Source organism: Aythya marila (assembly GCF_965140915.1).
Source record: "Aythya marila genome assembly, chromosome: 24".
Lineage (NCBI taxonomy): Eukaryota > Metazoa > Chordata > Aves > Anseriformes > Anatidae > Aythya > Aythya marila.
In genome coordinates, this window is record NC_139065.1 from 208,259 (window position 1) to 220,695 (window position 12,437).

A 12,437-nucleotide genomic window follows, 5' to 3' on the forward strand; every position below is an offset into this window, starting at 1 on the left:
CTGACGACGCGGCGGGACCGGAAGGCGGAAGGCGCGCGGGAGGGGCCGCGGCCGCCGTGGGGCCTGGGGCGGGGGGCGGCGGCCGGGCCGGGCCGGGCCGCGCTGCGCTGCTCCCCGCGGGGCCGCCGGGGGGGCGATGACCGAGTACAAGCTGGTGGTGGTGGGGGCCGGCGGCGTCGGCAAGAGCGCGCTGACCATCCAGCTCATCCAGAACCACTTCGTGGACGAGTACGACCCCACCATCGAGGTGAGGCCGCGGGGCGGGGGGGAGGTTTGGTGGCAACCGGAGGGCGCGTGGCTGGAGAAAATGCGAGCGAGCGAACCGCCGAGAGGGAAACCGGGGCTAGGGCGCGTCCTGCGGGTTGGTGGGAGCCGTCTGTATCGGAGAGGGGGTGCAAACCTCGTCCTTCCTTCTTTCTCCCCCCTTCAAACCTTTGCTGCGGCTCTTGGTGTGTGCGTGCTTTCAGTGTATCCGCATTAAAGAGACCGGCGATTTTTGTGAGGCAGCGTCTGAATCCCGTTCAAGAATATTTAAAAAAATGAACCTTTTGAGAGTTTTGAACAGGTGGTACAAGAAATCCGCATCCGTCTGTCCTTGGTCAAACAATGTACATACGTAAGGAGCCCAGATGCTGCTGTGGGTGTTTTGCTTGAAAACCAAATATGAGATGAAAACGTGAGATCGGTGTGCATGTGATAAGGAATCCTGGAATAGCCCCGTGTCTGTTCCATTTATTGCTTTCTAAAGCAGAACATAGGCAGCCAACAATGGCAACAAAAACATCACCATTGACCTGCACGGACCATGGATGCTGACCACAATGTTGTATCAAGAGTATTATTGTTCTTCTATGTTCAAAATAAGGAATTTCTTAGGGAGAATGCGACTTTTCTTTTTGGTTAGAAAGGTGGGAGGATTAAGATAATGTGGTGTGCATTATATGTACTGGTGTTTTTTCACTGTGTGTATGTGCATAAAAAAAAAAAAAAGCTCTTCTTAATTCTATGCATATTATTTTTTAAAATTTATTTTTGCTCCTAATGCTGTCTGGTATGGAAAAGTGGTAGTTCTATGTGTTTTTATAATCTATACTTTGCTTGTGTTTTCTGCAGGACTCATACAGAAAGCAGGTTGTTATTGATGGAGAGACATGCTTGTTAGATATTCTGGACACTGCAGGACAGGAAGAATATAGTGCTATGCGTGATCAGTACATGAGAACTGGGGAAGGATTCCTCTGTGTGTTTGCCATTAACAACAGTAAATCGTTTGCTGATATTAACCTGTACAGGTATGATCTGGGTCTTTGCCACAAGGAGAAAAGATTGGAAGAGATTTCAAGTGTTTTTGTCATTAGACCTAGTGAAGACTAAATAGAAAAATACTAATTCTGCCTTCTTTCAGAAAGTTTAAGCTTATGTGCATTCTGTGTCTATATATTATTAGTCAATGAGTGGGGCAGCTATCTTGGTTGTGTTAATCAGCTGACATTCAGAACATACAAAATGTTCTGGGTAAGAAGAAATGGGTAAGAAGGCGAAAGCACATTAGAGCAGAGTTATACAAGGACTAGAGGATGGATTATAGGAAGTTGTTGGAAGTACTGCTGTAGGTTAGAACCCCTGACATCCTATCTAGCTTCAGTATATATTGTTGTAGCACAACGTTGTTTGGATACTGAACTGTAACACCATTTACATGTAGAAAATAGATCATAATTTTATTTTATTTTATTTTCTAAGAGAGCAAATCAAGAGAGTGAAAGATTCAGATGATGTGCCAATGGTTCTGGTTGGGAATAAGTGTGATTTGCCCACAAGAACAGTAGACACAAAACAGGCTCAAGAATTAGCAAAAAGCTATGGAATCCCCTTTATAGAGACATCTGCTAAAACAAGACAGGTAAGGTGCTTCCATTCTTGGTCAGACTTCTACTTGTACGCTAACTGAAGAATGGTCTAACTCTTTCACTTGTACTTTTTTCTTATCTATTGGAGGGTGTACTTTAAAATCAAATTGATTTTATCAATCTAGATAGCCTGGACCGATGGGCTGAGGCCAACTGCATGAGGTTCAACAAGGCCAAGTGCCAGGTCCTGCACGTGGGGCGCAACAACCCCAAGCAGAGCTACAGGCTGGGAGATGAGCAGTTGGAAAGCTGCCTGGCAGAGGACCTGGGAGTATTGGTTGATAGTCGGCTGAATATGAGCCAGCAGTGTGCTCAGGTGGCCAAGAAGGCCAATGGCATCCTGGCTTGTATCAGAAGCAGTGTGGCCAGCAGGGCTAGGGAAGTGATTGTCCCCCTGTACTCGGCTCTGGTGAGGCCGTACCTCGAGTACTGTGTTCAGTTTTGGGCCCCTCGAGTACTGTGTTCAGTTTTGGGCCCCTCGAGTACTGTGTTCAGTTTTGGGCCCCTCGCTATAAGAAGGACATCAAGGTGCTTGAGTGAGTCCAGGGAAGGGTAATGAAGCTGGTGAGGGGTCTGGAGAACAAGTCCTACGAGGAGCGGCTGAGGGAGCTGGGATTGTTCAGCCTGGGGAAGGGGAGGCTCAGAGGTGACCTTATCACACTCTACAGGTACTTTAAAGGAGGCTGTAGCGAGGTGGGGGTTGGTCTGTTCTCCCACGTGCCTGGGGACAGGACAAGGGGCAATGGGCTAAAGCTGTACAAGGGGAGGTTTAGGTTGGATGTTAGGAGAAACTTCTTTACTGAAAAGGTTGTTAGGCATTGGGATGGGCTGCCCAGGGGAGTGTTGGAGTCACCATCCCTGGAGGTCTTTAAAAGATGCTTAGATGTAGAGCTCAGTGATATGGTTTAGTCGAGGCCTTGTTAGTGCTAGGTCAGTGGTTGGACTGGGTGATCTTGGAGGTCTCTTGCAACCTAGACGATTCTGTGATTCCGTGTAATTTGCAAATTTCAGTTTTTGGTTTCATTACTGACTCTTACTTTGAAAGAGTTCTGTTTTTATCTCAGTGGGTGATGTTAATGAGAAGAGAGCTCATCTGCTCTAGCTGAGAAGCGCGTAGATTGTTCAGGTAGTCATCCCAGGCCTGTCTAGTTTTCTCATCTTAATGAAGGCCAATTATAAGGTTATTTTACAGAAAGAATCTCCCGCATTGGTTTAATGCATTTCTTCAGAGTTGCAATGAATCTGTGGCTCTGCCTCCATGAAATAATAGCCAGAAATTTGAAGAATTTTAAAATGGGTATGATGAGACAAGAAGTAGCTTGTTGCCTGCATGGGACCTCTCTATGGTTACAATTTGCCTCGTTTCTTTTAATGGCTGTTACTTTGGATGTTTGCCTCAGAGGAAGAGTTAAGAATGCAACTGAAGCATTTTAGATAATTGGTTCCCTCCTCTAATGAACTGTGGGATAAGCTGGCAGCTACTATTCCTGTAGAAGTATGTGTTTCAAATACATCAAGGGATCCTGTGATGGAAAGAACAGTGATCTCAAAAGATTCAAGAAAAAAAGTACTTTACCTGGATCGTTTACATTTCAGGGTGTTGAAGATGCTTTTTACACGCTGGTGAGAGAGATCCGGCAGTACCGGATGAAAAAGCTCAACAGCAGTGAAGATGGGAATCAAGGCTGCATGGGATTGTCCTGCATTGTGATGTGATAAGGTGAGCTGTACTTGAAGTTCTTCTTAAGGCTTCTTGTCTGTATGTCTTTCAGTTGTTGATAAGCACAGCTTAGAAATAATAGCTGCTATAGGTGTGTTTTTTTTTTTTCCCCCTATTATATGACCCATTGATACCCAGAGATTTTGATCCTTCAGTTAGTTAGTTCCTTTTTTTTTTTTTTTTTTTTTTTTGTCAATAGTTAAAGTTAGGGAAAATTCTTTTCATAGCAACCTTTTGGCTGCAGCCTGTAGATTTCCACTGAAATGATAATTGTGTGATTTTTTTTTTATATCACTCTTGTCAGTCTCCTTCCTTTGGGAAACATTCGTTGTTTTTCTATGACTGTTTGGAGAATGTATAATTTCTGTCTTGTGCACAAGTAATACCTGAACTAAAAAGGGAAACGTGCAATTCTGTAGTCACCATTTGCTGATGATTGATTTCTGCAGAATTTATCTTGAGCTATGTTCCTCTGCAATATGTAATGCAAGAAATGAGACTTAGGAGTGCCCCAGCTGAGTGAGATTGTTTACAATGGTTGCCTAAAAGATGCTGCTCATCACTGTAAAAACAGGTAGACCAGTCCAGGACTTGTACTGCATTGTCGCATTGCACATGTACCACAGATTTGTACAGCAGCTAATTAGAGATGCCTTTCTGTTCCAGATGCCAGGAGTACATGGTGCAGACGTAGCTGCTGGACAAGTCTCGATGCTACTGTATTGCGTCTCATGCTGATACCCTGCAGTATTTTGGTGCCAGTGACCAGAATCTTGGTACCAGTTAATTAGCACAGGGTCCTTTTCTGTGCTCCATCTGAAGAAAACATCTCTGGTGTCTACCTCCTTGCTCAACTAACAGAGCAGTCACATCTCTTGGTGTACTGGGATTCTTTTCTCACTGTGTTGTCTGGGCTTGTTCAAGAAGAAAACCAGTCACAAGAAAAGTGAATTACAGAGACTAAATGCTGTGAAAAAGATCTCACTTTACCTCTAGAGTAAAAGCTAGAAGTAGTGTTTGTTCCCTTTGTATCAGATGCAGATTTGCAGTGTTGTCAGAGGAGTGGCAGAAATGGTTTTGCCACCTTTGAAGCTCCTGTCACTTATCAGATTGGTATCTGCTGTCTGTGCACCCACACAGCATATTTGCAACATCTGCATTGTACCAGGAGTACCACTTAACTGGTCAACTGATCTTTTATTTTTCTGTAATAAAAAGGAGATACCTTTGCTAATTTAAGTGCCTGTTTGCTGAGAAGATCTGGAGTTGTAACCTGTTCCCTTGGGCTGAGGAAAGTCACAAGGACTGGAATATCTTAGCTTGTTGTCTTAAGTAGGCAAGTCTTGTGTGGAGGATCTGTTTGCATGGTAGATTACTAAAACAGGAATTTGTAGGCTGAAAGATTCAGCAGGTGCTTGTAAAACCCTTGAACTAGGGAGGGGAGCATACTGCATCCATTTTTGATCCATCAAAATGGATCTATCCACCTCTTTTTAGGTGGAACTGTGCATATTCTGTATTGGTTTTCTAGAGCATTTGGATCTTCCTTTTCCAGGTTGGACCAAATTAGTCAGCTGTTCACTTTAACATTAACTGCCAATATTTATGGACAGATAGTTAATCTAATAACTGGAGGTTAGTGTGGGCAGTTGTTACTCAGCTCTGTCTGTAACTTGCAAATTATTTTATTCTGAATTATTTTCTTACTGCTGGACCATAAATGTAGTCTCCTCCAAATGGCTCTGTAAAACGTAGGTGGAGAGCCTCTTTGTCTTAGAAGGAGTCTGGGATTTGAAGTTGACTGGAATTGGTGCAGTGGTTGTCACAGGTGTCCAGGCTGATGGGAGAAAGCAACGAGCTATAACAAGAAAGCTGAGCTAACTTCTGATTGCAGCATCCTTGCAAAATGAGGAAGGGATTCAGTGATGTCTACGCAGAAGGTGCATGATATACTGATGGGAATTCTGGGTTTGTCATAACAGCCTCAAAGTACCACAGAACTGCTGCATACGCTGTGTGATTTCTTCCTAGAACACGACATTGTCACTTTATGTAAATGGGATGTACAAATGTGGTCCCTGTTGTGAAGCCTACTAGCGCTCCTTGGAATACCATGTCCTTCCTTAGTTCTTGTGCTACTGATTCTGTTGTGTGTGATCAGACAGCATTTCTCACAGCAAAGTTGAATACCCAGTTACTACTGTCTGATGGAAGAGTAATGAGTCCTCAGCCTACGGAGGGAGTATTCAGTCTGCAGAGCTACTGTGAATGTAGAACTGCAAAAGGCTTAATTTCAGTTTGTTGGTGTCAGATTCCTACATCTTCATTTGAAGTTGAAAATTCCAAATTGAAATCAGTAAATAGAGAAAAAACTTCAATACTTTTTCATCCACTAATTACATTCTTAATTTTCTTCTTGGAATGCAGAGGATCAGTCTGTATCATGTTTTCTTTATCCTTGATACTCCAGATAAGTTTTTTAGCAATTTATTTTATTCTTGACAGATGTGACACTGATGAGAATTTAAAATACATTATTTTTACATGATTTTCCAGTGACGTACTTGGTAGAGGGTAGCATTATGGATAACACTGGCTGTGACTTCAGTTCATTTGAAGGTGATATCATGCTTGCAAGTTAAACGTGACAGAATCATGATCATTGTAAGCTGTCTGTAATCACCAAGCAGTTTTGTTGTTTTTGGTGTTCTTTCTTTTGGTGTTTTTTCTTTTTTTTTTTTTTTTTTTTTTTTTTCTTGGTGCAAGTTGTTTGTGAAAGCATTCTTTGAGCCCTGAAGCAGGAGCTGACTGTCCCTGGAGTTCTGTGACATACTGTTTGCCCACTTAATAAAATTACAGAAAAAGATAGCTTTGGGGATACACCTCTGGTTGCACAGATTCAGCATTTTGGAAAGACAGCAGTGCGGAGCTTGTGCTGTGTTGAATGGTGAGTTTATGGTAGGTCCATTATGCTTTTGCACTACTTGGAAAAATTTGGAGCTGCTTCTCTGGCAGGCTTGACTGCATAGTTCAGAGCATGGCTGCCTGCTGCCATGGGAAGTGTTTTGCAACTGGCAGCTGGTGTTTGAAGGCTGTGTAGTCAGGTGTGAAAATTAAGCACTCCTTTTGATATGGATTCATCATAATAACTTTCTATATTGTTTGGCATGTTTTGCTTGTCATTAGAAGTGTGCTACCTGGAACTTCAGAAGTTGTGAATTCTCAAAATCATACGGGAGCTGGCAATTGAATCTACTTTCTCTTAGGTGTTCTCTTTCTCTTGGGCTGTATAAAATTTTTAAAAGGGAAGGAGGCCTGTAAAGCAAGTACTTGGTCAGCAAGTATTTTACTGTTGGAACCACAGAGGGATCATGCATTAGCTTTCAGGATGCTGTAGAGCTAACTTACATGGGTGGTACTCCGATCTATGATACTTTTGGTTCAAATCTAGCAAGTGGTTTTAAAAAATCTGGTTTTGTACCAGTCATGAGCACGAAGTAAATGACTGTACCTGGTTTCCAGCTGTGTATATATACACATATGCAGTCAGTGAAGGTCCCTGGCACCACGTAGTGGTAGGCATCACATGGTGCGTTAGGGCGAGTCAAGTCTGAGGAGCCATCTTCTCATGGGTTTGGGTCTGGGAGTCAGCATTTTTAAACAGAACAGCTGAAACACTTCCTGAAGCTCTGGGCCGAGGCAATGTCAAGTGCTACCTTTAATTTTGCCACATAGATGAATGCAAACATTCAGTGTAAGGTTCTTATGTCTAGCACAACCTACTGCTATAATTTTAAATTTTTTTAAAAAATGGGAAAAGTTCTGGTTCAAAGATGACCAATGCAACCAATTGTAAAAAAAAAAAAAAAAAAAAAAAAAAAAGTTTACTTAAACATTTACTTAAACAAAATGTTTATTTTAAAAAAAATGTTACTGTTGACTGAGAACAGTCATTTAACAAGACAGTGCAACGCCGTGGCTGGTCGATGTTAGTGCCCTGCTCTGTGGTCGTGTTCAAAAAGCATTGCTCAGATTTTGCTTTCATTGACATCAGAAACACTTTGGATGGTAACCGTGATGCTGAAGGAGACATGTTTTTTAGCACAGTTAAGTGATTTAGAAATAATTGGATTTCAAGCAACTTCAGGCCTGTGTGGGGAGGGAGATTGAACAAGGTTTCTATTGTGTTCTAATCCTGTACTTAGTCCTTCGTTAGTGACTGTGTGCAGCCTCCGGGACGGCTGGATACTGGTGGGATGTGGACTTTTTTTTTTTTTTTTTTATTCTAAGGGCTAATTTGTTGTTACCTTGTATAATTACCTGCTTTCAGTAATGCATCTCTGTTGGTTTGGAGTAAATTATTTCGCTTCTTAAATAACTTTTTTAAAGAATAAACTTTGTGAATTCTTTGGTTGTTTCTTTTGTGGTAGTGATCTGGGGGCGGGATCACATAACTGACTGACAGAAAGCTTATCAGTGTTATCGGTGCTATCTGCTTTCTTCACAGGGTTTGGATTTACTCAGGTCGTTGATTCTGTAACGCAGCATGAACAGCTGTGTTATGTATGTCCACTATCACACCAGTAAGGGGTGAGGCAGGCCTTGAGACATACTATAGGCTTGATCTAGAGCCCAGTTTTAATGACTTCACTAGTCTACTGTCGTACTTCTTGATTTAGTTTTGTCTTTGTTTGCAGTGTGGTCCATCATAACTTCTTTGTTGACTTTGTCCTTGAAAAAGATGCTTCCTAAGAGCAACAAAATGTGAAAGAAGATTTATTCACTTCACGTTCTTTGACTGAAATCAGCTATAAAGTTACTGCTGTGTCCAGATCGTGCTCTTTGTTAGGCTTTTACATTGCTTAACTCACTCTTCTGAAATAGTTCCGTATTGGCTTTTCTGCTGCATAAGGCAAACTGCATCAGAGCACACAGTAAATGTGCTACTAAGACATGGTGGCATGCCTCTGGAACCCAGAATCCAATCTGTTGTCTATATAAGGAACTGAAAAATAGACTGTTAATAACAGAAGACTTCACAAAATCACAGTGCAGCTATCGTAAAGCACTTTAAAATAAATAAATGAAGACTCATACATGTGAGCTTGGGTTTTTCAGCTCCCTTTGTGTGTGTTGGCTGGTTTCCACACACGCAGGAGTGTTGGGAGTCTAGAGACGCTGCAAGGTTGGACAGAGACGCTGCCTTCTTCCACTTTTAGCCTCCGTGTCACAATCCAGAGCTGTGAATTGTGGATGTTCAGATTAGTCTGCTGGACCTGATGTTTCCTTAGCAGTGAATCCCCAACTGTTATTGCTGAGTATTCCAGCCATTTTTACTATCCGCAGTATCACAGAAATTCCAGCTTAGCTGTGAGTTATTTGGTATTTCCATAAATAAAAGTTAATGCTATTAAAACAGTAACCTTGTTTCCTTTTTTTTCTTCCTTCCCTGAGCAGCTGTAGGTAGCCAGTCATGATGAGACTGGCCCCAGTGGGTAGTAGTTTCTGTGGACAAGTTGTTGCACATCCTGGCAATAACGTACAGTAAAGCAGCAGGTGCTGCCCTGCGTTGATTAAAGTTACCGTGTGCTAAGGATATGGAGCTGAAGAAGCGCTGGTGAAGTTTACCTTTGAAATTTACCTTTGAAAAGCACTTCTCCCATTGCCCAAAAGATCCCCTTCCCTTGATGCAGATTGTTCTGTGCTAGGTATAAAACTCCTTGTGTTGTGTAGCTGCATTAGTTGTTGCCTGTTCCGTGAGAGATTTGGAATCATAGTACAGATGGACACTTATAGAGAGGCTTTTCTTGGCTAATTAGGGAAGTTTTTCTCCCACTAGTAACTCTGTTACTAGAAACTATTTCCCATCTTATCAAAGGACTCTGACTTTTGTTCCATGTTGGAGCAGAGGCTGATTTCAGCAGCCCTAGAGGAATCCGTGCAGGGGATGAACAAGAGCAACGTGAGAAGAAACTTTTGAGGCTCCTTAATGCAAGCACATCAAGAAGTGCACTTGTGAGTTTCCACGTTCCATTCCTCTCTTAATACTTTTCAGGAATTGAAACCATTTGCTAGCAAAACTTGCCTGTAGACTTTTTGGACAGCAGCCCCTCTGATACAGCTGCTCTGCTAGGCAGATTGGAGGAAGAACTTGCTAAATACCCTGAGCTGCCAAATTCCTGGCATGGTTGGCTATTTTCCTTTGAGTGAGTCTAGGCAGAATGAAGACATTTCAGAGATAAAGTATGAGGTTTTGTTTTGTTTTTCAGAACACCTCTAAAGCCTCTGGGTGTGAATCACTTTCCAGATAAAAACAACTGGGGAGATGCCCTGCCTTGCATTCAATACCTCAGTTTAAAGAGGCTTTAGTTCTAACTTTAGCACAGCATACCCAACCTTTACTCATATTTCTACCATGAACCCAACTAATTTGACCCTGTGATTTAAACAGCCAGGGGATCAAGAGACCTCTTGAAGAAGGTAACCTCTGCACCCTAAAGGTTATTTTTGGTTTCAGATGTGAATCTGAAGATCTTGATATGCCTAAAAAAGGTTGGAGGCAGGTCTAATCCTTGTAGCAGAGCAAACAACCAGGACATAGCTTTTATTGATCTTAAATGGAATAGTCGAACAATAACGTAGTTTGGGGCAAACTGGTAAATGAGTAACAAGAATAATTCAAAAAGTGAAGACTCTTGTCAGTCTGAGAAATGAGACTGGGTATTATTATAGATCAAGACTAACAGCATCCCAGCTTTGCCCTGTTGGCTGCACCTCTACTTGCTGTGAGGAAAATCAACTGATATTCTTGGGGAATATCTGGGAAATGGGGCTAAAACTCCCTGAGTTATGGAGAATTTCCTAATTGTAACCCAGCATGTCTTAAAATTATGCACGTCAAGAAGTGTTCATCCAGAGAGAATTTCTGGATGTTTTGGAAATCATCTCAGCTGGAGATGCAGAGCAAAGTCCCAGCTCATCTTACTTCACTGACTGGTTGTGCCACAAGTTTCTCGTGCATCCCATGAACAAAATCTATGACTTTTGCTTTATTTCTTACTCTACATCTTAGACAAGCAATTCTTTCACTTATACCAGCCTTATTCTGAGACAAGAGCTTTTCTTAGCCATTACTACAAAATATAGCACAGGAAGCACTTACATGTATGCAATTCCAGACAACATTGTCTTTTCCAGGGGGCTGATTATTTTTTCCCTTCTCTGTTGGGACCAAAGTGATATTTTAAACCATCAGCAGGACTGTGATAACATATGGCCTGAATGCTTTGCTTGATTTGTCCTGATCCCAATACAGTTTATCATCTCCACCAAGAACTGAAGTATAAACAAACAAGAAAAGGCCCTGTTTCAAATCAAAACCGTTGTATCCTGATCTGTTTAGGCTTACCGCTGCCCACCAGGAGGCTGAGACAGAAGCTCAGAGCTACCTTGGCAATATGCAGTACAAATTCTGGCCATTTTCTTCAGGCAGGAGCTGTTTTCCAACTTCATTCCTAAAGGACTGGGTACAGTCCTGGCTGCCAGTATGCTAGAAGGAATCTGCTTAAAGCTAGCTGTTAGGAGGCACTTCACAAATTGATACCCTGCTCTTTCAAATCCAAGCAACCTTGTGTAGTTTAGGGGAGTTTTTTGGTACACCTTGGATTGTGCGAAGTAGTGGTCACTGCAAGGTAAGCCTTGGTTATGGTTCATTACTTACAGAGATAGGTGACACATAGGCTTGCCAGCTGACTGAAAACCACCCCGCTATAATACAAAGTTATATAAATGTAGTTCCTGAAAAAAATCAGGAACAAAATCATACCTTATAGCTCCCTACATTTTTCTTTCTTTCTTCACGTTTCATATACCTGAGAAGATGTGAGGACACTTGTACAACTCCAGCAGCTAAAATCCAGACTTTTGAGTGGATCTTTCTCTCAGGGAAAATCTTCTATGAATGGGACAGTAGTTGGTTAGACTGCATCATGTGTACCTACCTTTTTGGTCCACAGCTCCTGTTATGATGAAAATATCAGCCCTGTGCCTTAGGGATTTTCTCTAAATCATTGGTTTAGCATAGAAGATGTCAGTTTTAGTCTCTCTTAAAAGACTGACTTCTATATTCTCATATTTTCATGGGAGGTGGCAGTCTGGCCAAACAGGCAAAACTCTACTAGATGTGAAATGAAAGCCTAACTTAAATTTGAGCCCTGGTTTCACCTGTTTCAGTGGAAGTGCTTGTGGCTGCACTTTAAATAGTCCTGCAGTTCACCTCCCTTCTCCTTTTAAAGGAGGAGAGTCTAATTACAGGGAAGGGAAAGCAGTAAAGTAAGTTAGGCTGCTGTGCACTCAGTCAGCTGCTTGTGCTCTGTTACAGCAGGGTGTTACTTGGGGTTCTGCAAACTTGCTGCAAAGATGTCACGGGTGAAAATTCCAGGTAGGTCTGAAGGCAAGCAGTGAGACAGGGAGCACCAGGGCAGGCTCGTTAGCCTACAGCCTCTGAGATTTTGGTAGTGTGTTGTCTTTCTGGTTCAGGGGATGGAGATGGGGTCATTGAGCACTTTCTTCCTGCATGGAGGCATTTTCGGATAGTGCAGCAAAATATCGGTGGTATTGTTTAAATCTTGCCCTGCTCATACTGAAGAATAACATTGTCCACCCTGCAGCAGCCTGATATCAAATCATTGTAGAAGGGGTCAAAGGGGTTTCAGGAGTCTCCAGTCAACCTGGCTAAGCTCAGAAGATGTGGGGTGCTGCAGTCTCCAGGGAGTGGGAAACCTCCTGGGTATCAGGAGTACAGCTGG

At 42.4% G+C, this 12,437-nt stretch overlaps 1 protein-coding gene across 1 annotated transcript; it reads left to right on the forward strand.

The window, feature by feature from the left end:
- The first annotated feature begins 48 nt into the window (after positions 1–48).
- On the forward strand, positions 49–8,038 carry NRAS (NRAS proto-oncogene, GTPase). Its single transcript, XM_082778505.1, has 5 exons — positions 49–247; positions 1,114–1,292; positions 1,744–1,903; positions 3,507–3,630; positions 4,297–8,038. The coding sequence occupies exons 1-4, from the start codon at positions 137–139 to the stop codon at positions 3,624–3,626; spliced, it is 570 nt and encodes a 189-aa protein (XP_082634631.1). The 5' UTR covers positions 49–136; the 3' UTR covers positions 3,627–3,630; positions 4,297–8,038.
- Positions 8,039–12,437: the final 4,399 nt, after the last annotated feature.

What these genes read in the sequence shown, in the direction of transcription:
- NRAS (XM_082778505.1), top strand. Translation starts at nt 137, where the DNA reads ATGACCGAGTACAAGCTGGTGGTGGTGGGGGCCGGCGGCGTCGGCAAG. An exon ending in AGTACGACCCCACCATCGAG is followed by an intron (nt 248 to 1,113) that starts GTGAGGCCGCGG and finishes TGTTTTCTGCAG; the next exon opens with GACTCATACAGAAAGCAGGT. An exon ending in CATCTGCTAAAACAAGACAG is followed by an intron (nt 1,904 to 3,506) that starts GTAAGGTGCTTC and finishes TTTACATTTCAG; the next exon opens with GGTGTTGAAGATGCTTTTTA.